This window comes from Oncorhynchus keta, chromosome 29 (genome assembly GCF_023373465.1).
Source record: "Oncorhynchus keta strain PuntledgeMale-10-30-2019 chromosome 29, Oket_V2, whole genome shotgun sequence".
Classification (NCBI taxonomy): Eukaryota; Metazoa; Chordata; class Actinopteri; order Salmoniformes; family Salmonidae; genus Oncorhynchus; species Oncorhynchus keta.
The window spans coordinates 17,324,158-17,351,416 of NC_068449.1; the positions used below are offsets into that span (position 1 = coordinate 17,324,158).

A 27,259-nucleotide genomic window follows, 5' to 3' on the forward strand; every position below is an offset into this window, starting at 1 on the left:
ACTCTGGGTTTAGCAGATGGCAGGAGAACGCTAACCTGCCACAACGGATAGTGCCAACTGTGAAGTTTGGTGGTGGATGAATAATGGTCTGGGGCTGTTTTTCATGGTTCAGGCCCCTTAGTTCCAATGAAGGGAAATCTTAACGCTACAGCATATAATTACATTCTAGACGATTCTATGCTTCCAACTTTGTGATAACAGTTTGGGGAAGGCCCTTTTCTGTTTCAGCATAATGCCCCTCTGCAGAAAGCAAAGGTCCATACAGAAATAGTTTGTTGAGATCAGTGTGGAAGAACTTGACTGGCCTGCACAGACCCCTGACTTCAACCCCATCAAACACCTTTGGGATGAATTGGAATGCCGACTGTGAGCCAGGCCTAATCGCCCAACATCAGTTCCTGACCTCACTAATGCTCTTGTGGCTGAATGGAAGCAAGTCCCTGCAGCAATGTTCCAACATCTAGTAGAAAGCCTTCCCAGAAGAGTGGAGGATGTTATAGCAGCAAAGGGGGACCAACTCCATATTGATGCTCATGATTTTGGAATGAGATATTCGACGAGCAGGTATCCAGTCCACATACTAATGGTCATGTAGTGTACTTCTGAATGTAAGATTCAAGGCTTCCCTTTAAAAGTAGTGTTCTCCTTGGTAACTATATTCTATACCCATTGCATAAGATCAGTGTTCTCCAGCCACTGAACTAAAAACTCTTACTCCTTTGTCTGTTAATTTGTCTGCCCAGATATTGCCTCTGAGTGAGGTGAGACAGCTCTGTGGGCCATGAAGATGGGAGCAAGCCAGCCTGCTGTTTGTGATAGGAAAGACCCTGACCAAGTCCTCCTGAAGGCAGCTGAGTTATACTGAGTCCCATAGAGGGAATAATTACTATGCCAGCCTTGGAGCTCAGATAGGGATTCCACCGACCGACCGACAGCACGTACCTCAGTGGACTCATCTACTCTCTCGCCCTCCCTCTCTCTCTGATTTACTGCCCTGTGCCGCTGAGGCAGGATAGGAATGGAGTGAGCAGCTACAGAGATAGAGGCTGATTTAAGTAAGGACTGCCTGGGTGTCTAATCAATGACTTTGATTCATTAAGAATGGAGCAGACCAAAATCAGCATTTAGGACAAGTACCAGACTTGTGTCTTGCTTTCCTTTTCCCCCCTTATCTTTTCCTAACTGATCTTAAAAGATAAAGGGAATATGCATCAGAGATCCATAGTAAATATGCTCTAACAATTTCCATGCCTTGCAGTACCATATTTCAGCAGGTTTTGTGTAGAGAACTCTGTGTCCTACAGTATGGAGACTATTAAACTATGACAAGCTGTGTAAGAGGTGAGCACTGCAAATTTTCAGCTTTGTCTGTCTGTTGCACACAAGTTACGACTGAAGAACAAGGCCACATACCGACAGACCTGTGACTGCAGTAGCCCCACATTGACCCTTAGTGGACAACTAGTGTACCTACACTGTCTTCTATACTACAGAAACTGGGTTCTCGATCCAGGGTCCACATACTGCAAGCGCATACTCCTGTACTGTATACATCACATGCTCATTAGTACAAAGAAAACAGAAGAAAGAAAATATTTGTAGATTTCTCTCTTATCTAGAGAGACTTACAGTATCTGTGAATACTTTTTTGAATCGGTCCCCGTGGGAATTGAACCCCCAACCCTGGCGTTGCAAGCGCCATGCTCTACTGAGCCACACGGGACCAATTGTGAATAGATTGTGAAGAGGAGATAGGGTGATTCCATCTCATGCCATAGTATAAAAAAATGTTCAAGACCAAACTACCTAAACCAAAGTATCATGACATTCCCCACAATAGGGAACTTCTCTGCCTCAGACTGCCCCATCAGATAATCATCTCCATCTAATAATATATGCCATTTAGCAGACGCTTTTATCCAAAGCGACTTACACAGTATGTGTGCATACATTCTACGTATGGGTGGTCCCGGGGATCGAACCCACTACCCTGGCGTTACAAGCGCCAAGCGCCATGCTCTACCAACTGAGCTACAGAAGGACCATCTGTGTACCACTGCCAGCTAGGGAATGAATTATTTCTGTTCTACTCCTATTAATTTCCCCTGCTGGGTACTCTAGACTAGCAGAGGTCAGCATCTGCTATGCCTCTCTGGGACTGTGTGGGGGTTGTGTGTGGCATGAACCTACTTGGCATACAGTGCCTTGCAAAAATATTCACCCACTTGGCGTTTTTTCCTATTTTGTTGCATTACAACCTGTAATTTAAATAGATTTGTATTTGTATTTCATGTAATGGACATACACAAAATAGTCCAAATTGGTGAAGTGAAATGAAAAAATAACTTGTTATATAAAACATAAAGAAATGGTACGTGCATATGTATTCACCCCCTTTATGTATTCACCCCCTTTATGTATTCACCCCCTTTACTATGAAGCCCCTAAATAAGATCTGGTGCAACCAATTACCTTCAGAAGTCAAATAATTAGTTAAATAAATTTCACCTGTGTGCAATCTAAGTGTCACATGATCTCAGTATATATACACCTGTCCTGAAAGGCCCCAGAGTCTGCAACACCACTAAGCAAGGGGCACAACCAAGCAAGAGGCACGATGAAGACCAAGGAGCTCTCCAAACAGGCCAGGGACAAAGTTGAGGAGAAGTACAGATCAGGGTTGGGTTATAAAAAAAATATCTGAAACTTTGAACATCCCACAGAGGACCATTAAATCCCTTATTAAAACATGGAAAGAATGCCACCACAACAAATGTGCCAAGAGAGTGCCACCCACCAAAACTCACAGACCAGACAAGGAGGGCATCAGAGGGGCAACAAAGAGACCAAAGATAACCCTGAAGGAGCTGCAAAGCTCCACAGCGGAGATTGGAGTATCTGTACATAGGACCACTTTCAGCCATACACTCCACAGAGCTGTGCTTTACGGAAGAGTGGCCAGAAAAAAGCAATTGCTTAAAGACAAAAATAAGCAAACATGTTTGGTGTTTGCCAAAAGGCATGTGGGAGACTCCCCAAACATATGGAAGAAGGTACTCTGGTCAGATGAGACTAAAATTGTGCTTTTTGGCCATCAAGGAAAAATGCTATGTCTGGCGCAAACCCAACACCTCATCACCCCGAGAACACCATCCCCAGTGAAGCATGGTGGTGGCAGCATCATGCTATGGGGATGTTTTTCACCGGCAGGGACTGGGAAACTGGTCCGAATTGAAGGAATGATGGATGGCGCTAGATACAGGAAAATTCTTGAGGGAAACCTGTTTCAGTCTTCCAGAGATTTGAGACTGGAACGGAGGTTCACCTTCCAGGAGGACAATGACCCTAAGCATACTGCTAATGCAACACTTGAGTGGTTTAAGGGGAAACATTTAAATGTCTTGGAATGGCCTAGTCAAAGCCCAGACCTCAATCCAATTGAGAATATGTGGTATGACTTAAAGATTGCTGTACACCAGCGGAACCCATCCAACTTGAAGGAGCTGGAGCAGTTTAGCCTTGAAGAATGGGCAAGAATCTGAGTGGCTAGATGTGCCAAGCTTATAGAGACATATCCCATAAAGACTTGCAGCTGTAATTGCTGCAAAAGGTGACTCTACAAAGTATTGACTTTGGGGGGGTGAACAGTTATCCACGCTCAAGTTTTCTGTTTTTCTTGTTTGTTTCACAAAAAATATTTTGCATCTTCAAAGTGGTAGGCATGTTGTGTAAATCAAATAATACAACCCCAAAAAAAAAAAATCTGTTAATTAGAGGTTGTAAGGCAACAAAATAGGAAAAATGCCAAGGGGGGTGAATACTTTCGCAAGCCACTGTAGCATCCTGGCTGATTGGCACTGGGACATCATAGGATTCCAGTAAAATGAGCTAAGTCTCTGGCTCTGGCCTTGGCAGATACACGCTCCAACATACTGTAGGGATAGTAATCAATGGCTTAAGCTAGCATGGAACTGTGTAACCAAGCTCACACCTTCCCACGCTACATCCTTATTTACAGACACCATGGTGATAGAGTGCTTGATCACATGGTAAAATGCTTGGGTTATGCTCTAATAAGAATCAGTAAATCATTATCACCTTAGCCTGTGTTAATTATACTAGAGAATAATATAACAAAACATCTTAGTTCACTATGTTTGAGATGACCTTCAAGGGCTGTGTTTTGTTAGGCCATCTGTGAATACCAGTGATTCCAGAGGCACATTGAAACAGAATTCCATTAGCAGGGCTGCCCTTTTTTCACCACACTATCATAATAACTGTTAATACCGTTAGAGCGTGAGTTCCCATGGATGTTAGGCTTTTATTGCAGTGTGAGGGAGGGCTGGCTGGCTCTGTGTGTGTGTATTACTGAGTGTATGCACTGCAGCCTTCTCTCCTCCACCCCTGAGGCCGGTCTCCTGCTGGGAGGTAAGCACTGAGCTGACCTGCCTGCCTGGAAGATACACTAGGTGGGAGGAAGGATGCAGACGAGGATCACACTGTATTCTCATGAATCATCTCTATGAATCTGTACAGATTTAATCTTTGCACTCAGGTGCAAGATTCTTGAATGTGTTTACAAGCCCAGGTAATGATTCCATCATTCATCTGTATTGACTGACTCAGTCTGTTTGAGGTAGAAAAACTACTGTAGTGGGTTGCAATGCAGGATGCTGCATCGAGCTACACTGAGTAGCTCAATGCAGCTGTGTCGAAATTTCACTAGACCTTTATCTCAGCAATAACTAGCCCCAGGAATCTATGGGACCTATCGTTGATAAATTATGTTGTTTCCTGACGTTAAACAGGCCAAAATGCACAGGGGGAGGAGCTATGCTGATTAAGCACTTACCCCAGCCTTTTCTGGCAGTGCAGTGGGGTGGAGGTGGCCAGAATAACAAATCAAATCAAATTTAATTTGTCACATGCTCCAAATACAACTGGTGTGAACTTTACCATGAAATGCTTGCTTAGGAGCCCTTCCTAACTTTGGAGAGTTTAAAAATACAAATTAAATAGTAACACGAGGAATAAAACAAAATCCACAATAATGGACCTATATTCATGGAATACCAGTACCATTTCAATGTGCAGAGGTACATATGTACATGAAGACCGGGTGAAGTGATTAGGCAACATGATAGATAATAATAAGATTAAAATGAAGAACAGAGTAGCAGCAGCAGCAAACGATGAGTGTAAAAGTGCGTGACTTTTTATGTGGGTGTTAATCTGCAAAATTGTATTATTCGCCATAAGTATTCAGACCTCCTCATGCCTTTTGCACACATTGTATATAGACTGCCCATTTGGGGAGTTTTTTTTTTTTTTTCTACTGTGTTATTGACTTGCTAATTGTTTACTCCATGTGTAACTCTGTGTTGTCTGTTCACACTGCTATGCTTTATCTTGGCCAGGTCAGGCAGTTGCAAATGAGAACTTGTTCTCAACTAGCCTACCTGGTTAAATAAAGGTGAAATAAAATAAAATAAATAAAAGTAATGTGTATGTACAGTGCATTTGGAACGTGTTCAGACCCCTTGACTTTTTTCCACATTTTGTTACGCCTTATTCTAAAATGATTTCAACCGTTTTTCAGTGCAGATAGTTAGGGTACAATAGGCTATTAGCAGTCTTATGACCTGGGGGTAGAAGCTGTCTTGGAGCCTGTTGTTACAAGAGCGGACATGGCTTGGGTGGCTGGAGTCTTTGGCAATTTTTCGGGCCTTCCTCTGACACCGCCTGATAAAGATGGATGGCAGTGATGAACTGGGCTGTCCATACCAAGCGGTGATACAGCCAGTTAAGATGCTCTCGATGGTGCAGGTGTACAACTTTTTGATGATCCGAGGACTCATGACAAATCTTTTCAGCCTCTTGAGGGGGAAGTGGCCCTGCTGTCCCCTCTTCACGAATGTGCGGGTGTGTGTGGACCATGTTATGTCCATAGTGATGTGGACACCAAGGAACTTGAAGCTCTCAATGTGCTCTACTACAGACCTGTCAATAAGGGTGTGCTCTCCCCTCTTTCTCCTTTACTCCACTATCAGCTCCTTGGTCTTACTAACTTTGAGGGAGAGGTTGTTGTCCTGGCAGCACACTGCTAAGTCTGACCTCATCCCTGTAGGCTGTCTCATCGTCATCAGTGATCAGGCCTACCCCTATCGTGACGTCAGCAAACTTGGTGTTGGAGTCGTGCGTGGCCACGCAGTGGTGTGTGAACAGGGAGTACAGGAGGGGACTAAGCACACACCCCTGAGGGGCCAACCATGTTGAGGGTCAGCTTGGCAAAGGTGTTGTTGCCTACCCTCACCATTTGGGGCTGGCCCGTCAGGAAGTCCAGGATCCAGTTGCAGAGCGATGGGTTCAGTCCCAGGGTCCCTAGCTTTGTGATGAGCTTCGAGGGGACTATGGTGTTGAACGCTGAGCTGTAGTCTATGAACAGCAGTCTCACATAGCTATTTATCCTCTTGTCCAGGTGGGAGAGGGCAGTGTGAAGTGCAATTGAGATTGCATCATCTGTGGATCTGTTGGGGCAGTATACGAATTGGAGTGGGTCCAGGGTGTCTGGGAGGATGGTGTTGATATGTGGCATGACCAGCCTTTCAAAGCACTTCATAATTACAGATGTGAGTGCTACAGGGCGATAGTCATTTAGGCTGGTTACCTTGAGCTCTTGGGAACAGGTGGTCAGCTTGAAACATGTTGAGATTACAGAGTGGAACAAGGAAAATGTCAGAGAAGACACTCGCCAGCTATTCTGTGCATGCTTTGAGAATAAGCCCTGGTATTCCAGCCTTGTGATTGTTCACGTGTTTAAACGTTTTGCTTACACCGGCCACGATAATGCGGGATCACACAGTCGCTGGAAAATAGGGCTTTCACGCAAGGCAGTGTTATATTCTTCAAAGCAACCATAAAAGGCATTTAGCTCATTTAGGAGTTCTGCATCGCGGCCTGGTTTCCTTTTGCAATCTGTTATCATCTGCAAGCCCTGCCACATACAACGAGCATCGGAGCCGGTGTAATAGGATTCCCCCTTCCGCTTATATTGCCTTTTTCATGTTTGATATGTCGGAGGTCGTAACAGGTTTTTATTGTATGTGTTCATGTCCCTGTAAGCGGTAGCTCTAGTCTTTAGCCCAGCATGGACATTGCCTGTAATCCATGGTTTTTGGTTTGGATACGTTCTTGAGAATTCCTTCTCACTTGAAGCAGCACACCAGTTATTTATTAAAAAACACACTCCTCTATTCGACTACCCCATTGCCACCATCCAATCCTACTGCTGCATGGAGAATCCACTGAGTACTATGTGCATAGGGTCATCATCCAGTCACATTTAAAAAATGCATAATATTGCAGCTTTTCAAGTCTCTCTGATAGGAGACTCTCAAAGAAGCTCATCCATCTTATTCTCGAGTGACTGGACATTTGCCAATAGAATGGCGGGGAGCGCCGTTCAGTTTGCTCTTCTCAATTTCACCAGGACTTCACCTCTTCTCTTGCATCTACGCCTGCAGCATTTTGGTAGCCCATGGAACTAAGGAATAAGGTCCCGTATGAACAGTTGAATCAGAGTTGAAGTCGTATTTGAAGTCGAGATTAGTAACTGTCGATCTGATGTCCAGAAGTGCTTGGTGGTCATATGTGGTAATTTGATGAACTTTCACTAAATAGCGAAGTTGGGTTGGAGCCAATGTTCCCTCTAAGCCGTCCATGTTGTTCCCCGATACTGCCGCACGCAGAAATATAAGCCCACATAGGGAGATTGAACTTCACTCAACTTTCTAGAGCAGTAGTCACCAACCGGTCGATAGCGATCTCCAAGGCATTCCTAGTCAATCGCCAAACATTTCTGTAAAAACAACAACGATAAAGCCTTCTGTTCTTTTTATTTATTTGTCTCGGGCTGTTGGAGGGAGGTGGACCCGATTCAGCTGCCCTGCGGGCCAGATAGGTGAACTGTTGCTATTTTGAACCACTTAAAGTGTCTGAAGGTACAAACTCTACCTTCCCAGCGGGCCTAGAGAGCAAATTAAGTGCACTATAGGCCTACCGCTGGTAAATGGGATGGCACAGATGACCGTGTCTGCAATAACGTAGCAGGCATGAAAGAAAGCTACAGCAAAGTTGATACTGTGAAATTTCAAAACGTTTAAAACCAAATGTTTTGGAAATAGGCTGTCATTGTAAATAACAATTTGTTCTTAACTGACTTGCTTAGTTAAATAAAGGTTACATTTAAAAATAAAAATATAACTTAAAATGTCTAGACACTGTCAACGAATACAGAAAAGAGCTGCTGTTTTTATGAGTGAGTTCATGTTTAAGTTCTTACTCAGCACTGTCAACACTTTGTATTCAACACTGTTATAAGCCATAAAATGTGCATTCTTCATATTTCCACCCAGCGCTACAACAAGCACTGCAGCAGTAATGAATGAGTAGGAAAGTGTATCTATAGGCTTGCGTTTTTGTGATTATTAGCAGCTTAGGTGTTTTTTAATATCAAGGAAAATTTCAATTTCTCTGTTCGTAGGAGTAACAACATGAATTTGTGCAGGAGGCAGAAATAATGCGGTGCGACTTGAGTTTCACCATCATCTGAAAGACAGTGTCCCTTTTTGGTCAGTGTCAGTGGAGGACAGGGAGAGCGGAGGGATGTTGAGAGGCGGACCCTCAATCTGCTGCTCTCTCCCTCCGCTGAGACAGACCATCAGATACAGGCACCATCAGCACAGTAAAATAAAAATAAAAAGCAAAAGCAAATGATTTAAATGTATGCTCACTCAGCTGTGCTTCACAAGTAATACAACAATGGGTCTATTAATGGTGTGATCATATAGCATACCTCAAATTTCTAAATATAATTTTTCAAAATGGCCCAAACAACAATGCATTGGCAGGGCAATTCAAGCAAAGCCAATATGCAGTGATAATGTATTGGGCTTACTGTACAAACCTTAATGCTACAGTACTGTTTTTAAATTAGTTAATGTTGCATAGGCTTAAGTAATGTAAAAAATACAATAAAAAGTAAATAGTGGTAGATCTCTGTTCAAAAGATTTCCCTGTGAACACTATCAACGTTTCCCTTTACTGTGGCAATTGTGATCGAATCAACCCAATATTAGCCACTTTCAATGCAACATACCGAAACAAAACGAACTATGCAAGAGATTTTTTTACTCCGCATCGGAGTAGGATTCTATTGCATTGACACGCACTACTCAGCCCGTACTCTACACAGACCAGTGCAGCATAACCAATCAGAGCTGCAGTAGGCCTATATGCAAATAGACAACTGCCATATATGGATCTGTGCAATTTACTTTGAACTGGACTCTGCTTATAGCATGAGTCCTCGTGAGTAGATGTGCTTGTTGTGAAATCAAAGCTAGAGCTGCATGCAGCCACGTGTGCACATTTTGTTAATATCCTTTGCTAGTTAGTGAGTTATTAGCCCAGTTATAGATCATTTGTAGTCAGCAATAGGGGAGTGATTGCTTCCTATAAGAGTATACTCAAGAGTGGTGTGGGGGCTGTGCTTTGGCAAAGTGGGTGGGGTTATATCCTTCCTGTTTGGCCCTGTCCGGGGGTGTCCTCGGATGGGGCCACAGTGTCTCCTGACCCCTCCTGTCTCAGCCTCCAGTATTTATGCTGCAGTAGTTTATGTGTCGGGGGGCTAGGGTCAGTTTGTTATATCTGGAGTACTTCTCCTGTCCTATTCGGTGTCCTGTGTGAATCTAAGTGTGCGTTCTCTAATTCTCTCCTTCTTTCTTTCTCTCTCTCGGAGGACCTGAGCCTTAGGACCATGCCCCAGGACTACCTGACATGATGGCTCCTTGCTGTCCCCAGTCCACCTGGCCATGCTGCTGCTCCAGTTTCAACTGACCTGAGCCCTAGGACCATGCCCCAGGACTACCTGACATGACTCCTTGCTGTCCCCAGTCCACCTGGCCATGCTGCTGCTCCAGTTTCAACTGTTCTGCCTTACTATTATTTGACCATGCTGGTCATTTATGAACATTTGAACATCTTGGCCATGTTCTGTTATAATCTCCACCCGGCACAGCCAGAAGAGGACTGGCCACCCCACATAGCCTGGTTCCTCTCTTGGTTTCTTCCTAGGTTTTGGCCTTTCTAGGGAGTTTTTCCTAGCCACCGTGCTTCTACACCTGCATTGCTTGCTGTTTGGGGTTTTAGACTGGGTTTCTGTACAGCACTTTGAGATATCAGCTGATGTACGAAGGGCTATATAAATAAAATTTGATTGATTGATATACTAGACATCTTTGAAAAGCGAGTCAGGTAAAGAGCTTTTTCTTTTGTATTAAAGGGGCAGTGTTGTATTTTGAGACAGGCTTGAATAAGCTAAGTAGCCAATAGACGGTAGAATCATGTCTGATTATTTTTAATAATGATATGGGAATAATAATACATTTTACTTTGTAAAGTGGTTTCCTGCATCAAACACACAATAATTGGATAAACAGGTTAATGTCAAACCGTGCATGTTTTTTTTCTGAAGTCTCATGGAATGTGGACTACAATGAACACCACACGTTGTCTGTTACCATAGGGGCGGCAGGTAGCCTTGTGGTTAGAGCATTGGACTAGTAACCGAAAGGTTGCCAGATCTAATCCCCGAGCTGACAAGGTAAAAAATCTGTTGTCCTGCCCCTGAACAAGGCAGTTAACCCACTGTTTGTAGACCAGCATTGAAAATAAGAATTTGTTCTTAACTGACTTGCCTAGTTAAAGGGGAAAAAAAAAAATATATATATATATAAATTGATAGAACAGCTATTTCCACGTCGAAATGTTTTTGATGGTAGGCCACTTTGGTAGGCCTACATTATGATCAAATAGCCACAGTAGCCTACTTGGCCTCTGTTGAAACTGTAACTTAAAGCAGGTACAGCCTCAGTGTTCACAGTAAAGGCGCGCTAGAAGTTGCACAGAATTTTCACAAAGTGCCAGCACACCTGAACATTGGAACTCTTCTTGGTTTGGGACCCCTTCTCCGTTGGCGCCATCATTATTATAACCCCCCCCATCCCTCGTAGTCTATCACTCCCAGTCTTCCTTCTGCTCTGCGTGCATATGTCTACTGCCAACACCAGATAGCTAGATTATGCGTATCTTCAGATCACTCTGACAGGAATCATTCTCTGCCATGTCAATATAAAACTTTCTGCATTATGTACTGTAGCTAGTGTTATGTACTGACCTATCACTCACACTGCAACAGTGTGAGTGATAGGTCAGTATTTCGTCTCACTGCTAAAACATGACAGTACTGAGACACCTTTATTGATGTAGGTGTGATGTAGATCAGGGTTACCTAACTGGCGGCCAAGTTTTGTATTTATTTTTTATTGTTGAACATACAAAAACGGTAAAAACACCAGCAAATCAGCTCCAAGTGATTTTAATTTTGGAGATATGTTCCACAGTATTCCCACACATAATAGAGGTATATGTGATTGTATACAAATGTAAACAACGTTAGAAATTATTATGTTTTCAGTCAAATATATCTTTTTTGGCTTCTTGCAGTCAATTTGCAGTCTACAAAATTATTTGTAATTATGTTCCAGCCTCCCTGACCATCTGTTCAAGAAGAAAAAAAATCCCCTCTGCTGAATCTAGTTCATGATCCCTGATGTAAACAGTGTGGAATTTACCTTTGTATTTTTCTGCCAAGTTTTATACGATACGGAATAAAAGTCAAACTCTTGGTAATGTCCTTGATTGGGCCTTTTGAATTTCAAATGCCAGCCATGAAAACATGAATGCCTTCTGTGTTCTAACTGTGCAGCCTGATCTATAGTACAGAGGCTAAACCAGGGGGTGTAATGGTGTGTGGAACAAGGATCCTGGTCCCTAATCTACCCAGATTAGGATTTATGACAATAAGGGAAAAAATGCTGATTTACCTTCAACTTTATTCAACTTCACAACTCTTATAACATTTTCTTCTCTGAGAGAACTTCAGACTATTGAACCTGTCCTGGTAGTATAGTGTCTCAACAGAAATGCACTGAAGAAGTATGAAGTGAACAAGACAAAGGAGAATAAATGGCTACAGGCCGGCATGTACACAACGATGGAGTAAACAGACTGGTTGGTTCCCCGTATACATAGGCTAAATGGTGTATAGGCTGCTCAGCTATGATCACACAGACAAAGGAGATCATTGTCTGTGTTGTCAGCTTGCTAGATAGACTGCTGTCTCTCTGAGGGGTTGTACAGCCTCAGGGAAACCAAAGCAGCACATTGAGCACAGTGTGGTGTATTTGGTGACATTATGCTGAACAATAATCAAATCAAGAAGGCACAATCCGATCCCAAAGTCACCCACCAAACAGAAGTATAGGGAAGTACAGAGTGCGCAGAAGCTAACATAACAAATTAAACCCATGGTCGCAAACAACAAATTTAAGAGCGGTTTAGATAGAATAGATTGATGTCAAAGTACAGGCACTTTAACATCCTGCCTGACTTAATGGGGTACGACAACATCAAGTCAATGGTCTAACTACTGTAGTGACACCACTGCAAAAAGATTATAGTCTGTGTGTAAAACATTATTCCACTGGTCCTGGGTCAGAAAATACAGTCCTAAAGCATTTGTTAACAAACAAAGCATGTTTATTTCAAACTAAAACAGAATGCACCCAACATCCACCATCCTTTAAAAAAAAAAAAACATATATATATATATATATTTATATATATATATATCTTTTTTTTATCTCTCTGGCTTACTTTGTCCTTTGAATCACTGCATTATGATGAACAAATCACAGACATTTCTTTTGGGGATAACACAGGTAATGTTTTTAATCTTTTAGGATGTTCCATTTTAGAAGCAACTGTACGGTTCTTACTGTATGTAGGCTATATTCTGCTTATAGACCAGAAGTATATAGGACACCACAAAGGCATTCATTTAAAACTTTGCTGCAGCATATTTTAAAAGAAGAGAAAAAAACAGGCCAGTGACTGCAGTTTTCAAGTATTCCCTCATCTGGATTCAATTCAGTGGAAACAGCCAGGATCCGTACACTCTTCCATAGGAAGGTCAAAGCTCTTTTTCTCATTTACAATTCAAACATTTTGGCAAGCAATTTTCATTAAAATTCACCAAGCTTTAAATCGTGGGGTGGCATTACAACTTAAAAAAAAGAAAGAAATAAAATATTGAAAAACATAATCACCTACCATTTAATCAGCTAGCGAGCCATCTATTGAAGTACACCGTTATGTGAGAAATAAAATCAGTTGTTAGGTCATCAGACAATATTATGCAAATTACTACCCAGGGTCCCGTGGGTGGCTGACATGAGTACAGAGAAGAGACAACTTTACAAAATGATCTTTACCTACTGAGTGATGATTATGTCCCCTCAGTGTCAGTTTGCTCTACCACTGGCTGTTTCTCAGCTTCCTCCATCGGCTCACTCAGTCCATTGTCCTTAGGGGAGGAGGAGGCATGCTGTGGTGGTTGCTGCACGTCCAGGGGTTCCGGCAGGCATTGGGGTTCCTCAGAGCGGTGTGTGAGGACAGGTGACATTGAGAGTGGGGCTGGAGTGGGGGAGAGGGTAGGGGTGGGAGCCCGTTCAGGTGTGGGCTCAGCCACTACGTCAGTGTCCATCCTCAACCCCGTCCCATAGACCAACTGAGATGGAGGTTCCTCTATGGGTTCAGGCTCTTCCATGGGTTCTTCCTGGAGTTTCTCTGGCTCTTCCTGGGTGTCAGTGATCTCCTGGTGTGGCGACGGGGCCTGGAGTGGCAACTGTGTCGGTGGTGGGGACAGGGCCTGGGGGGGCGACTGTGCAGGTGTTTGAGCCCGTGGTGGGGACAGGGCCTGTGGTGGGAGCTGTGCCCATGGCGGAGACTGGGCCTGGGGAGGGGACGGCAATTGGGCCTGAGGGGAAACCAGGTTTTGGGGTGATGACTGGTTCTGAGGAGAGGATTGGGTCTGGGGTGAGGACTCAGACTTAGGGGAAGCATGGGTCTGGGTAGAGGACTGGGACTCTGTCTGGGGCTCAGGCCCGGGGAGGGCTTCATTCTTGGCTTGAGTTGGAGACTGGGATGGGGCTTGAAGGAACTTGGTTGGGGCTTGAGATGTTGACCGAGTTAGGAGGATTGGAGTTTGAAGCAGACCCGGTTTAGTTAGGAATCCAGGTTTAGGTTTAGGTTGAAGCCTGGACTGTAGTTGCAGCAGGGCCTGAGATTTGCCTTGGGTCAGGGAGAGGGTTGGGGTCAGGGCAGGAGTAGGAAGTAGGGGTTGTGGTAGAGGGAGAAGAGGTGTCCAGCCTCCACGCTTGTTACGGTCCCGCTCACGTTCTCTCTCCCGATCCTTCTCCCTCTCCTTTTCACGCTCTCTCTCCCGGTCGCACTCCTGCTCTCGTTCACGGTTGCCACGCTCACGGCCATGGTCCCTTTCTCTCTCCCGGTCCCTCTCTCTCTCCCTCTCCCGGTCTTTCTCGCGGCTATCTCTCTCACGGCGGTTGCCGTTCATCTCCTTCCTTAAGTCAAATTCCCTGTCGTCCCTCTCCCGTTGCTGCCTGTCCCAAGCGCGCCGGCGTTCATCCAAGTCCTGTGGCATGTCAGCATCAGCGAATGGGCCTGCAGCTCCACCACGACTCCACGCCGGGCCCCCTCCAACACCCCCCTGGTTCTCAAAGCGGTTGTGAAAGTTCTGCCCCTGGTTGGAGCCAGGGCGCTCCTCCTGGAAGCCCTTGGAGACCCCGGCTGGTGAGCCCCGCATGTCACGCTCATCAAAGTCCCCTCTAGGTGGCCCCCAGCGACTCTGGGTCTGGGGGGTGAAGCCGGCGAGGGCCTGAAGCCGCCCTACCACGCTGTCTCTAGCTGGCTCCCTCACTGGGGTCTGCAGCAGGGCAGGTCTGCCTCCTCCTCCGCCCATACCCCCACCACTAGCACCCCCACCACCAGCTCCCCCACCACGTCCACCTCCACCCATGGACTCTCTGTGCTCCGGGGGAGGTGTCCTCAGCAGGCCTGTGCTCTGCTTCTCCTGGGGCGGGGGGAAGCGGTAGTCTTGGTCCCTCCCCTGCTGGCTCTCGTCTGCCCGAGAGGAAGGCTGGTCTTCAGCCTTAGACATGTTTTCATTTGGGGGGTTGGGACCCCGGTTGAAGGCCCCTTCGGCCCTGTTGAAGTGGTCCATCTGGGAGGCCGCTCTGGCGCGGGCCTGTGCATGGAGGGACGCATCCAGGATACTCTGTTGGGACAGGCCCTGCTGCATCAGGAGGGGGAAGCGGGCCCCGGCTCCCTGGAGCATATTAGGCCGGAGGTCCAGCGGCATTAGCCCAGGCATCCTCTGGCCAGGCAGGCCCTGCTGTTGTAGGGGGTGGGTGAGGGAGGCTGAGGGGTGCATCCCCAGAAGACCCATACGACGACTCATTGCATTTTGCATACCTAGAGAGAAGAGGAACACAAAAAGTTATTTAATGGCAAAAAACAGGCATCAGCAGCAAAGTCTTGAGAAAGTGAGACATTTTTCAAAAGATTTCGAAATGGGTCATTAAGAACAGACAAAAGAATGACAAAGCTTTCACCTGAACCCTAGATTATAGTTTACCTTGCAGTACTAACTCTGCAGCAGCGTCCATGCCATCAGCAGATTGGCCCGTCTTGTCATTGGCTCCTTGCTGCGTCTGGACTCCAGGTTGAAGCGGGTTGAAGACCCCTTGTCCAGGGATGGCAGAGGGCATGAAGCTTCCTGGGACAGTGGCTCCGTACGGGGAGTCCTTCATGCTGTCCTGAGCCTGCGACATGGAGGGCTGCACCAGAGCTGCAGGAGAGGAACAGAACAAACCATCTGTCAGATTTGTCTATTTTAAATAAAGCGTATCACATAACATTTTAATATTATCTGGCAATATTTACTAAAAAAGTAATGCAACATCATGGTTTCTATAGACATGCTATACTTACATATAGGAGCTGAGCCCATGCCTGCTTGCTGAGGAACACCTGCTGTCTGCATGAAACCTACAGGGGGGAGATACAACACACCATTATCATTACTTTAACAATAAATCTCTATTTAGGACATTCAAACTTCCTTTACTGTTAAACGGATGCCCTGCTTCACGTTTCTCCCCTTATTCAAATATGTATAATTTGGCCAATTTATGCAGGGCTTTGTTCATATAATGCACTGTCCACTTGCCCTTGAGGATTTCCCAAGCTGATGCGCGAGAATCAAAGACCAAACTGCCTCAGATCACTCACTTGTCATGTTTGGGCCTTGGATTGGACAGTGGTACACACTGTGGAGATGTTTCATTTCTCTCGCATGCCAGCGTAGCTGAGGCCAGCGCAAATTCCTAGTATTTATGTGTCCAGGATAAACGTGGTGTGGCATCCCTCATTATAAACAGTTGGTTAAATTCACGGTTAATGCATCATATTCTGACCTATTAGAAGCAATTAATACCTGAAACAATAACGTCATCATGGAACAAAACAACTGGCCAGCGCTTAGAGCCCTGTGTCACGTAAAAATCTTCCCAGCGTGAAATACTTCCCAATCGTTCTGATTGTTACGTCATGTAAAAATTCTCAGTATGAAAATGTTCCCAGTTCAATAATTGCATGTGCATCTCTTTATGTGGATGGCTGAGCTCATATTTCTCTCACACTCTACCGTAGCGCTCAAGTCTTTGCAATTGCCAAAAATATCTCCTCACACCAACCAGTGGTGTAAAAAGTACTTAATTGTCATACTTGAATAAAAAGTAAAGATACCTAAATAGAAAATGACTCAAGTCAAAGTCACCCATTAAAATACTAGTTGAGTAAAAGTCTAAAAGTATTTGGTTTTAAATAAACTTAAGTATTAAAAGTAAATGGAATTGCTACTAAAAATAATAATTTCAAATTCCTTATATTAAGCAAACCAGACGGCACCATTTTCTTTTTTTTCTTCTTTCAATTTACGGATAGCCAGGGGCACTCTCCAACACTCAGACATAATTTACAAACAAAGCATTTGTGTTTAGTGAGTCCTCCAGATCAGAGGAAGTAGGGATCACAAGGGATGTTCTCTTGATTAGTGTGTGAATTGGACAATTTTCCTGTCAAATGTAACGAGTACTTTTGGGTGTCAGGAAAAATGTATGTGTAAAAAGTACATTATTTTCTTTAGGAACGTAGTGAAGTAAAAGTTGCCAAAAATATAAATAGTAAAGTATAGACACCCCAAAAAACAACTTAAGTATTTTAAAAAAAAACTTAAAGTACTTTAACACCACTGACATCAACCCTCAGCACTTAAGACGCGCAGGTCCGGGTGTTTATATACTGACCTCACGCCTCAACAAGCTTCTGAATTGGTCAGTGTCAATACTCATGGCCACCATTGACTGGCAAATGTGTGAAGCAAATGCACATGCCCACAGAACAGTTTTTCGAGGTCGAGGAAGGGTGTGAGAGAAACATCCGCACGAGCTCAGCCATCCACACATAAAGAGATGAGCTCAGCCATCCACACATAAAGAGATGAGCTCAGCCATCCACATATAAAGAGATGAGCTCAGCCATCCACACATAAAGAGATGAGCTCAGCCATCCACATATAAAGAGATGAGCTCAGCCATCCACACATAAAGAGATGAGCTCAGCCATCCACATATAAAGAGATGAGCTCAGCCATCCACATATAAAGAGATGAGCTCAGCCATCCACACATAAAGAGATGAGCTCAGCCATCCACACATAAAGAGATGAGCTCAGCCATCCACATATAAAGAGATGAGCTCAGCCATCCACATATAAAGAGATGAGCTCAGCCATCCACATATAAAGAGATGAGCTCAGCCATCCACACATAAAGAGATGAGCTCAGCCACCCACACATAAAGAGATGAGCTCAGCCACCCACACATAAAGAGATGAGCTCAGCCATCCACATTTAAAGAGATGAGTTCAGCCATCCACATATAAAGAGATGAGCTCAGCCATCCACATATAAAGAGATGAGTTCAGCCATCCACATATAAAGAGATGAGCTCAGCCATCCACATTTAAAGAGATGAGCTCAGCCATCCACATATAAAGAGATGAGCTCAGCCATCCACATTTAAAGAGATGAGTTCAGCCATCCACATATAAAGAGATGAGTTCAGCCATCCACATATAAAGAGATGAGCTCAGCCATCCACATTTAAAGAGATGAGCTCAGCCATCCACATATAAAGAGATGAGCTCAGCCATCCACATATAAAGAGATGAGCTCAGCCATCCACACATACAGAGATGAGTTCAGCCACCCACATATAAAGAGATGAGCTCAGCCATCCACACATAACAGAGATGAGTTCAGCCATCCACATATAAAGAGATGAGCTCAGCCATCCACATATAAAGAGATGAGCTCAGCCATCCACATATAAAGAGATGAGCTCAGCCATCCACATATAAAGAGATGAGCTCAGCCATCCACATATAAAGAGATGAGCTCAGCCACCCACATATAAAGAGATGAGCTCAGCCATCCACATATAAAGAGATGAGCTCAGCCATCCACATATAAAGAGATGAGCTCAGCCATCCACATATAAAGAGATGAGCTCAGCCATCCACATATAAAGAGATGAGCTCAGCCATCCACATATAAAGAGATGAGCTCAGCCATCCACATATAAAGAGATGAGTTCAGCCATCCACATATAAAGAGATGAGCTCAGCCATCCACATATAAAGAGATGAGCTCAGCCATCCACATATAAAGAGATGAGCTCAGCCATCCACATATAAAGAGATGAGCTCAGCCATCCACATATAAAGAGATGAGCTCAGCCATCCACACATAAAGAGATGAGCTCAGCCACCCACATATAAAGAGATGAGCTCAGCCATCCACATATAAAGAGATGAGCTCAGCCATCCACATATAAAGAGATGAGCTCAGCCATCCACATATAAAGAGATGAGCTCAGCCATCCACATATAAAGAGATGAGCTCAGCCATCCACATATAAAGAGATGAGCTCAGCCATCCACATATAAAGAGATGAGCTCAGCCATCCACACATAAAGAGATGAGCTCAGCCATCCACATATAAAGAGATGAGCTCAGCCATCCACATATAAAGAGATGAGCTCAGCCATCCACATATAAAGAGATGAGCTCAGCCACCCACATATAAAGAGATGAGCTCAGCCATCCACATATAAAGAGATGAGCTCAGCCATCCACACATAAAGAGATGAGCTCAGCCACCCACATATAAAGAGATGAGCTCAGCCATCCACACATACAGAGATGAGCTCAGCCACCCACATATAAAGAGATGAGCTCAGCCATCCACATATAAAGAGATGAGCTCAGCCACCCACATATAAAGAGATGAGCTCAGCCACCCACATATAAAGAGATGAGCTCAGCCATCCACATATAAAGAGATGAGCTCAGCCACCCACATATAAAGAGATGAGCTCAGCCACCCACATATAAAGAGATGAGCTCAGCCATCCACATATAAAGAGATGAGCTCAGCCATCCACATATAAAGAGATGAGCTCAGCCATCCACATATAAAAAGAGCTCAGCCATCCATGAGCTCAGCCATCCACATATAAAGAGATGAGCTCAGCCATCCACATATAAAGAGATGAGCTCAGCCACCCACATATAAAGAGATGAGCTCAGCCACCCACATATAAAGAGATGAACTCAGCCATCCACATATAAAGAGATGAGCTCAGCCATCCACACATACAGAGATGAGCTCAGCCACCCACATATAAAGAGATGAGCTCAGCCACCCACACATACAGAGATGAGCTCAGCCATCCACATATAAAGAGATGAGCTCAGCCATCCACATATAAAGAGATGAGCTCAGCTACCCACATATAAAGAGATGAGCTCAGCCATCCACATATAAAGAGATGAGCTCAGCCACCCACATATAAAGAGATGAGCTCAGCCATCCACATATAAAGAGATGAGCTCAGCCACCCACATATAAAGAGATGAGCTCAGCCACCCATATGAAGAGACGCACGTGCAATTAACGAACTGGGAACATTTTCACGCTGGGAGAAATTTTACAGCATGACGTAACAATCAGAACGATTGGGAACTATTTCACGCTGGGAAGAACTTTACATGACACCCTGCATGGGCATGAATTTTAAGGCCCTACCCTACCTAGGCCTGATTGCTTCTGCCAAATTTAAGGCCCTGCCTGAAATCCGAAATAACTTCCTCCATTAGTAAATCCATTAGCTGCTCCTCTCTGTCGGTCACTCACTCCCTGCGTGCAGCTTGTTCTGCATGCGCTCTGCTCATGGTGCTCTGAGTCTGTGTAACCATAGCAATGGCTCCGCTTGGGCTGCTCTGCTCAATGAAGAGACATAAGAGCAGTTAGCTATTAGCTACTTTTCGTCATTCTAAACATTATTGTCGGTGAAATAATCTATCCTGTCTCATTTTTGACGAGATTGAAGCACTTCTGACAATGTTATGATCTTAGCCAGATATGACTGCACTGAGCAGCAGAGCACTAGCAAATGTTTGTGAACAAGTTTGTGATACCCGAGCCATGCCTATACCTTAGTTATTGATGGGGAAAAACTGTCCCTACCCCATCCTTAACCCAATGTATAATGTTGTGGCCAGTCAGGCTCGGGTAGGAGAGCTCTAGCATTCCTCAGCAAATATCCAGTGCAAGCTGATAGTATTTTTGACAACCAAATTGAAGTAAAAATGACTGGCGACATTGAAGTGGCAGCTACATGGTGATTTGCGATTCATAACTTACATTTTACCGGTAGACTACTGCCTGCACCAAGACGGAACGTGTTTGAAGTTATCAAGCGGCGCCGAGAACAGCCCGAATATTCTGCTAAATGCATCGCCAGTGGTACGCACACACTTCACACCGATCACGTTAGGGGCTTTTCCTGGCAACCGGAAGAGGCAATCGAAGGAGGGTGCGATGAGTGAATTGACTGTATAGACCTTCTGGCCTCGAATTTAGTAAAGCTTAATTTCTTCAAAGTAAAAGCCTAGTCTGATAGGCCTATTCATAATTGTACTAATATTTTGTTATAGGCTATAGGTAATGAACTCATTATACCGTAACATTTAATTTGATTACAATTATTTATTGTCAATCAATATTGAATTAGAAAAACAAATATTGTAGTCTATTGCACTATATACATCTTAAATGACGTTTTACCCTGTAGATGATCGGGATTGGATTGCACTTTTTCCAGTGCTGCATTCATTTGACAGACCTAACTTGAATGACTGTTCAATAGACCCTACTTTTTTTGTGCAATACTCTTTACTGGCAGACTGCTGTGTCTTACCTGGAGGAGGCTGGGAGACGTTGAACCCTGCTCTGAGGAAGGTGGGCGGGGGGCCATAGCCTGGCGGGGGCATTGTCATGGAAACAGGGAAGGATGGAGGCACAAGACCCCCAGCAGGGACAGCCTGGGCCACAGGGTGCTGAGACAGAGGATAGAGAGGAGAGCAAACCAGTGAAATGAGTGCTGGGATGAATACGCATGGTTGAGATGTGATCACTGTAATATCATTTAACAATCAATCAAATAATTTGGAGGAACAATATTTTCCCACTGATAATCGTGGTTTAAGACAAATACTATGAGAAACAACAACATTTAAATGCTTTGAGAGTTGAGATGTATTAAACAACGGGTGGGTCTAATCCTAAATGCTGATGGGTTAAAACCACATTCCAGCCAGTGTCTCTTACATAAGTTACCACTGGCTAAATCTATGACGTTAAAATGCTTATTTACTCTGTTCCATCTGACTGCGCTATTCACTGTCTCATCAGCCCAGCCAAGCAATTTATAAAAAAGATCACTATAAAAAGCATCTAGACATTATCTCACATTTCTTTTAGACTAACATTTAGTTATCAACAGCGGAGATTTGTATAAACCTGTCTCTCCGACATTTGCAACATTGTTTCATTATTGAAATTCCATCTCCAGCTGTCCCATAGTAAATAACGTGTCGGACGAGACACAGGCAGGCAGCATTTCACAGCCAGTCAAAATCATGAATCAGCTGGCATAATTTTTATGAATATACACAAAGAAAGGTAAAACGAAGTGTAGCTAGTTTGTAGTCTTTCCAGCTCAGTTTGAAGTGATTGTGTTCACTGTGTTGTTGGCTAGCTCCTCTGAACAACAGTGTCCTGATGAGTGAGAACATTTTCTTTGTCAGGCGAAATTGTGCCTCATTAGCTCATTGTTATTGATGTATGCAAATAAATGTCACCAGAAAACAGCTTAAACAAATGAGGCTACTTTGCTGTTATTCTGGCTGCACTTTTTGACGTGACCGTAAATTAGCCGTAGTTAGCTAGCTGGCAAACAAGGGATAAGAATGTTGCCAGCCAGTATGGCAATGGAACATTTAGAACGACTGACTGGGTTGCATCCACAGATTCAGAACAAAAAGACTGAACGACGGTGTCCCGTCTCTGGCAACCTAACCGATAGAACGAACGACCATCCGGCTTGGGTAGCAACCCTAGAATTGTGTCGGGCCTATATCTTGTGGAAGGATGAAATAGTATAAATAAATTCTATGAAAATATGTCAATAAATATTTGAATATGTTGGTAACCGGTTGTATAAAAGTGATAATGCCCTCGAAGCTGGTGTTTGGAGGATATATTGGCAAGTGCCAACAACACCCGTGCCAATATATTCTACAAACACCGGCTTCGAGGGCATTATCACTTAAATATCTGACTGACGAGTTGAATAAGGCGTGTGTGGGTAAATTGCATGAATGAGTTTAGTAGACAGATTAACTCCGACAGAGGTGATTTTCTCTGAGCTGAGTTGTATACTAATCCCCAGCCTAAACACTTCCCCCACCCACTGAGCCAACCCTTCTCATTAGGCCCACCCACGAGCAAACAAACACAGGCCGTGCATCCTGCATTCACTGAACAACCCTATCAACCCTGTCACAAAGGACTGAATACTTGAGGCTAAGCACCCCATAGACAGGGCAGGAGCTGGCACCAATCACAGGAAGTTTATGGTGTTCAGTTTCACATCACTGACTGACTGGCTCCACGGAAGACACTCAGTACAAAGGAAATGGGAGAGGAACCATAGAAACGTGAAGGGCCCAGTGAATTAATGTGTGATCAACTTGTACATCATGTGTGCATGGGAGTTGATTGATAGCAATTTCACAGTGGGTGTTCCACCCTCCGGCACGCTTTCTCACAAAAACACACAACTCTAGTTTTATATTAGATGTTTGGGTACCTGCACAGGCATCATGGAGACTTGTTGGATGAAGGCATTTTGTTGGGTCTGTTGGGAATTAGTGGCTGCCATGGGTTCAGCGCTAACAGCCTGGCTCACCGCTTCCTTCACTGGCTCTGGTGCATTTTTGGCTGCTTCCCACTCTACAGTTAAGAAAAACAGAGGGGGTTAGAGAAGAAAATTCACTGTACGACACAGTCACATTTACTTTGACCTGCTGGGCTGTATCTCTCCAGTACTATATTTCTCCGTGGAACTTCCTACTCTGATAAACTCCAAATAACCAAACGGCAGTAAATATTTGTGGTTGTTGTTCAGAGTTAATGTGAGTGTGTGACGCCTGTTTATGAGTGAGCAGTAGTGTTGGGCTTGTAATTCCTGTGCCTGTCTAGTGTGTATGTATTTTGTTTGTATATATGAGTGAGCATGAGGGTGTTTCTCAAAATGCATACTAGGGTCGGAGTATGAGTCCAAATCAAAGTATGTGAAACTGTGCGCTATTTGGACGCGTACTCCGTTGTAAGTATTTTGAAACAACTGAAAGTATCCACAGAAATATGATTCAACCATGTAAAAAAAAACAACACAACATTTATTGAAATCAATGGTGGCCATTATTTAAGCTGAAGTGAGAAAATAAACTGACTGAATTAAATGTTGCCCATTCACATCTCATATGTTTCCTGACTACAATATTTTATTTTGATACATTAATACATACTCTGTTCATTTTGGCATGTTTACCTGCCTACAATACCCACTGTCGTGTGCATAGAACGCAAGCCCAAGTTAATAGGGTTAATGTTTACTGGTTAGCTACTACTGTTAGCTGGCTAGGTAGCCACAACGAATTACCTTGTATGGCATTAGTTTTAAATCATTTTTGCCTGTTAAACTATCTGGTTAGTTCGATTATTACGATTCACATCTAGCTAGCTGATAGCTTTGTGTATATCTTGTGTCGTCTCTATTGTTGCCATTGTCCTGGCCGGAAGAAGGTCCAGTGAATGGAGAGGTGCAGCGTGAGGTAATACAGTAGTGAATGTTTTATGCATTCTCAAGAGAATGTCCTCTGAGAATGCACTCGGAGCATGAGTGTGGTGCACGGTAGTATGCATATTGAGAAACACCCGTAGTGTTCATTTCTGTGTGTGCCTGTGTCCTTTGCTGCGTCTGCTCACCGGCGTTGACAGTCTCCTGGTCGATCATGCCTCCCTCAGCGAAGCCGTCGAGGTCGTCCAGCTTGACCTTCTCCCAGGGGATGTAGGTGACCCCCAGGTCCATGTCCCACAACTGCTTATACTCCTGCTTCACGCCCTTATTCAGCGCCCAAGCGATCTGAACACAAATGTCAGCGGATACATGAAAGAGCAGCAATATCAAGGGTATTTAAGTAGAAACAGGAGAGTAGGAAATATGTAACGGCTGGGTTGCTATGAGGTCAGTGGTATGCTTAGCGAGCTACCCAAGAGATTTAAAAACATTAACACACACAGAGGACATACCCTAACCGCAGTGAAGTGGCAATCACATCACGCCAGACTTTACCTTAATGACCTTGGAGACGATCTTGTGTGAACCAGTGCTGAGTTTCTGTCTGGCTTGGTAGGCATCCTGTCTGTGGACCATACAGATGTAGGCACAGCCACGGGGAGGGATCATCTATAGAAGGAGAGTGAGAAAGGGATGTACAGAAAGACAGATGGTCAGAACTTGCTAATGAGAAATGCCTGGCCTGGCTTAAAGAGCAACGGGTGAGTCCTTTAAAGTGGACTGTCAAGATAATAAATATTTCCCTGCGGTCAGAGGTGACAGAGCTTGCGTACCCACATAATGAGCACCAGTTAATGAAGTCAAGCTCAGACAGACAGCGAGTTCTCTACTTACATTGATAGACTCAATCTGACCAAACTCTTCAAACAGATTGGTGAGGTCCTGCGGAGTGGCCTTCTTGTCTACCTGTCCCACCCACAGAGTGGTGCTGCACACTGGGGACACACAGAAGAGATGGAGACTTAGAACACATTTAAGGTACCAAGGATGATAAACAGTAAAAGGAGATTGGAGTTTGGAGATGTTCATGAGTAAGTGATACACTAAAACATTAAAAGGTCATTGAAGCGCTAATCGGGGGCTGGTATTACCACTGAGAAACTTGGATCGGATTGGAGGCAGTCCTTTCTTCTGACGCTCTTTCTCTAGCTCGCGGGCATGTCTCTCGCTGGAGTAGGACCGCGACAACTTCCTCTTCCGTTCTCTGGAGCGTGACCGCGATCGCTTGCGATGTTTCCGTTTCCGAGAGCCTGACCGTGATCTGGACCGTCTCTTCCTGGGAGATCTAGAGTAGAGGGTTATTTTGAAGGTAGTTTGTTGCCAGCAGTTGTGGTAAAATCAACATGCGTCTCAAGATGCCTTGTGGACGCTTTCTCTCAGAATGGGTCCTTAGACTCACCTCGATCGTGACCTGGACCGTGTTCTTGACTGTATGTCAATCGTCTTGGACTTCTTGTCCGCTGGCTCGAAGATCTCTTCGTCCATCTCTGGCCCGTCATCCAGGTCCATGTCCATGTCCTATAACACAGGCATCATTACAACAGAGCTCTACTTACAAATACAACTACCACAGAGCTCTACTTACAAATACAACTACCACAGAGCTCTACTTACAAATACAACTACCACAGAGCTCTACTTACAAATACAACTACCACAGAGCTCTACTTACAAATACAACTACCACAGAGCTCTACTTACAAATACAACTACCACAGAGCTCTTACAATTGCAGTTATATATCCGTTTTAGTCACAGAGAAGTTCATGAGTCAGTGAGGGAAGAAAGGCTTACCTGCTGCTGGTTTTCAATGGAGTCATCAATCTTGTTGTCTGGCTCCGGGTGCTGTGATTGGCTGCTGCTCTGCTGGGGTGTGTTCTCAGACCCAAAGATTCCATCCTGATAAATACCGGATTGGTTAGTGTCCTAGCTACTTTCCTCACAATGGTCTCAAGAGAGGGAAGGGAAGGGAAGTCAATTCCTGTGCTTATAGAGGTGATGTATAGCAACCTTCTGCTGGTGCTGCTAGTGCTCCGGTATGGATAAGGTGGGCCGTAAAGGAAGGGACTAAGGGTGTCTGTGAAGGTGTGTGTTGTGTAGGTACCTTCTGCTGGTGCTGCTGGTGCTCCATGAGCTGCTTCTGTAACTGCTCTAGGTTCTGCTGCTGCAGCTGCTCTGCCAGCTGGTGGAAGATGGAGTCAGACACCATGGGCCTGGAGGGAAACAGGGAGACAGACAGGGGTCAAGAGTTCAGTTAACTGCTGTGCGTCACACAGGTAGTGGGGAGTGAAAGTCCATACACAGAACCTGTGACATATTCCGCATGCTTACATCTGGGATGATTGCGAGTCCTTTTTGGATTCTTCAGAGCGTTCTGAATCATTCCCAAAGTCAAAATGACCCAACATTTTCTGCAACAAATGGAGAAAGACGATTGTCGTTAAAATATAGATTTGAGAGTCACACGTAGTAGAAGATAGTTACCAACATCACACAAAACACACACAAATGCGCATTAACAATTTAAAGAAATGTACCCTTAATATCACGGGGACTTACTTCCACTCCATTTCTGTGTCTGTGGCCTTGATTCCTCACCTTGTTGAAGGAGGAAACCCTCTGGTCCAGGGGGTTGAGGTGCATGGGGTTGGCTGAGGCGGCAGCAGTGAGCTGGGCCGTCAGGGCCTGTAGCTGGACCACCAGGCCTGCATCCAGCGCCTGCAGCAGAGACGGCTGGGGCTTCTGCTGCTGCATCTGCAGACTCTGCACCAGCTGCTGGAGCTGTCACACAGATAAAGACAGTCATAGAGAATGATGCACAAAAAGGCTACAGTTGGTCATTTGGAAAGGAAGGAGCATCAGAAAGGTCAGAACACAGACTCAA

General features: G+C 44.5%; 2 protein-coding genes across 4 annotated transcripts in view; both read right to left on the minus strand.

Annotated features, from left to right (window-relative positions):
- LOC118362156 (rho guanine nucleotide exchange factor TIAM2-like) overlaps positions 1-13,416 on the minus strand; it is a 130,519-nt gene extending 117,103 nt beyond the window's left edge. Inside the window, exon 1 of the mRNA XM_052486136.1 lies at positions 13,398-13,416. The gene's annotated coding sequence lies outside the window, so the exon portion shown is untranslated. The remainder of the gene's footprint in view (positions 1-13,397) is intronic.
- Positions 11,938-27,259, minus strand: part of LOC118362358 (SR-related and CTD-associated factor 8-like) — a 51,009-nt gene continuing 35,687 nt past the window's right edge. For all 3 annotated transcript variants that reach the window (XM_035742620.2, XM_035742621.2, XM_035742622.2), the window contains 14 exons: positions 26,974-27,156; positions 26,707-26,786; positions 26,480-26,588; positions 26,170-26,274; positions 25,775-25,893; positions 25,467-25,660; positions 25,210-25,310; positions 24,871-24,984; positions 24,504-24,660; positions 23,323-23,465; positions 21,370-21,508; positions 15,976-16,032; positions 15,620-15,832; positions 11,938-15,456 (listed from right to left, as the gene is read on the minus strand). In XM_035742620.2, coding sequence (XP_035598513.1) covers positions 13,412-15,456; positions 15,620-15,832; positions 15,976-16,032; positions 21,370-21,508; positions 23,323-23,465; positions 24,504-24,660; positions 24,871-24,984; positions 25,210-25,310; positions 25,467-25,660; positions 25,775-25,893; positions 26,170-26,274; positions 26,480-26,588; positions 26,707-26,786; positions 26,974-27,156 — 3,759 coding nt within the window. In that variant the 3' untranslated portion in view covers positions 11,938-13,411. The remainder of the gene's footprint in view (positions 15,457-15,619; positions 15,833-15,975; positions 16,033-21,369; positions 21,509-23,322; positions 23,466-24,503; positions 24,661-24,870; positions 24,985-25,209; positions 25,311-25,466; positions 25,661-25,774; positions 25,894-26,169; positions 26,275-26,479; positions 26,589-26,706; positions 26,787-26,973; positions 27,157-27,259) is intronic.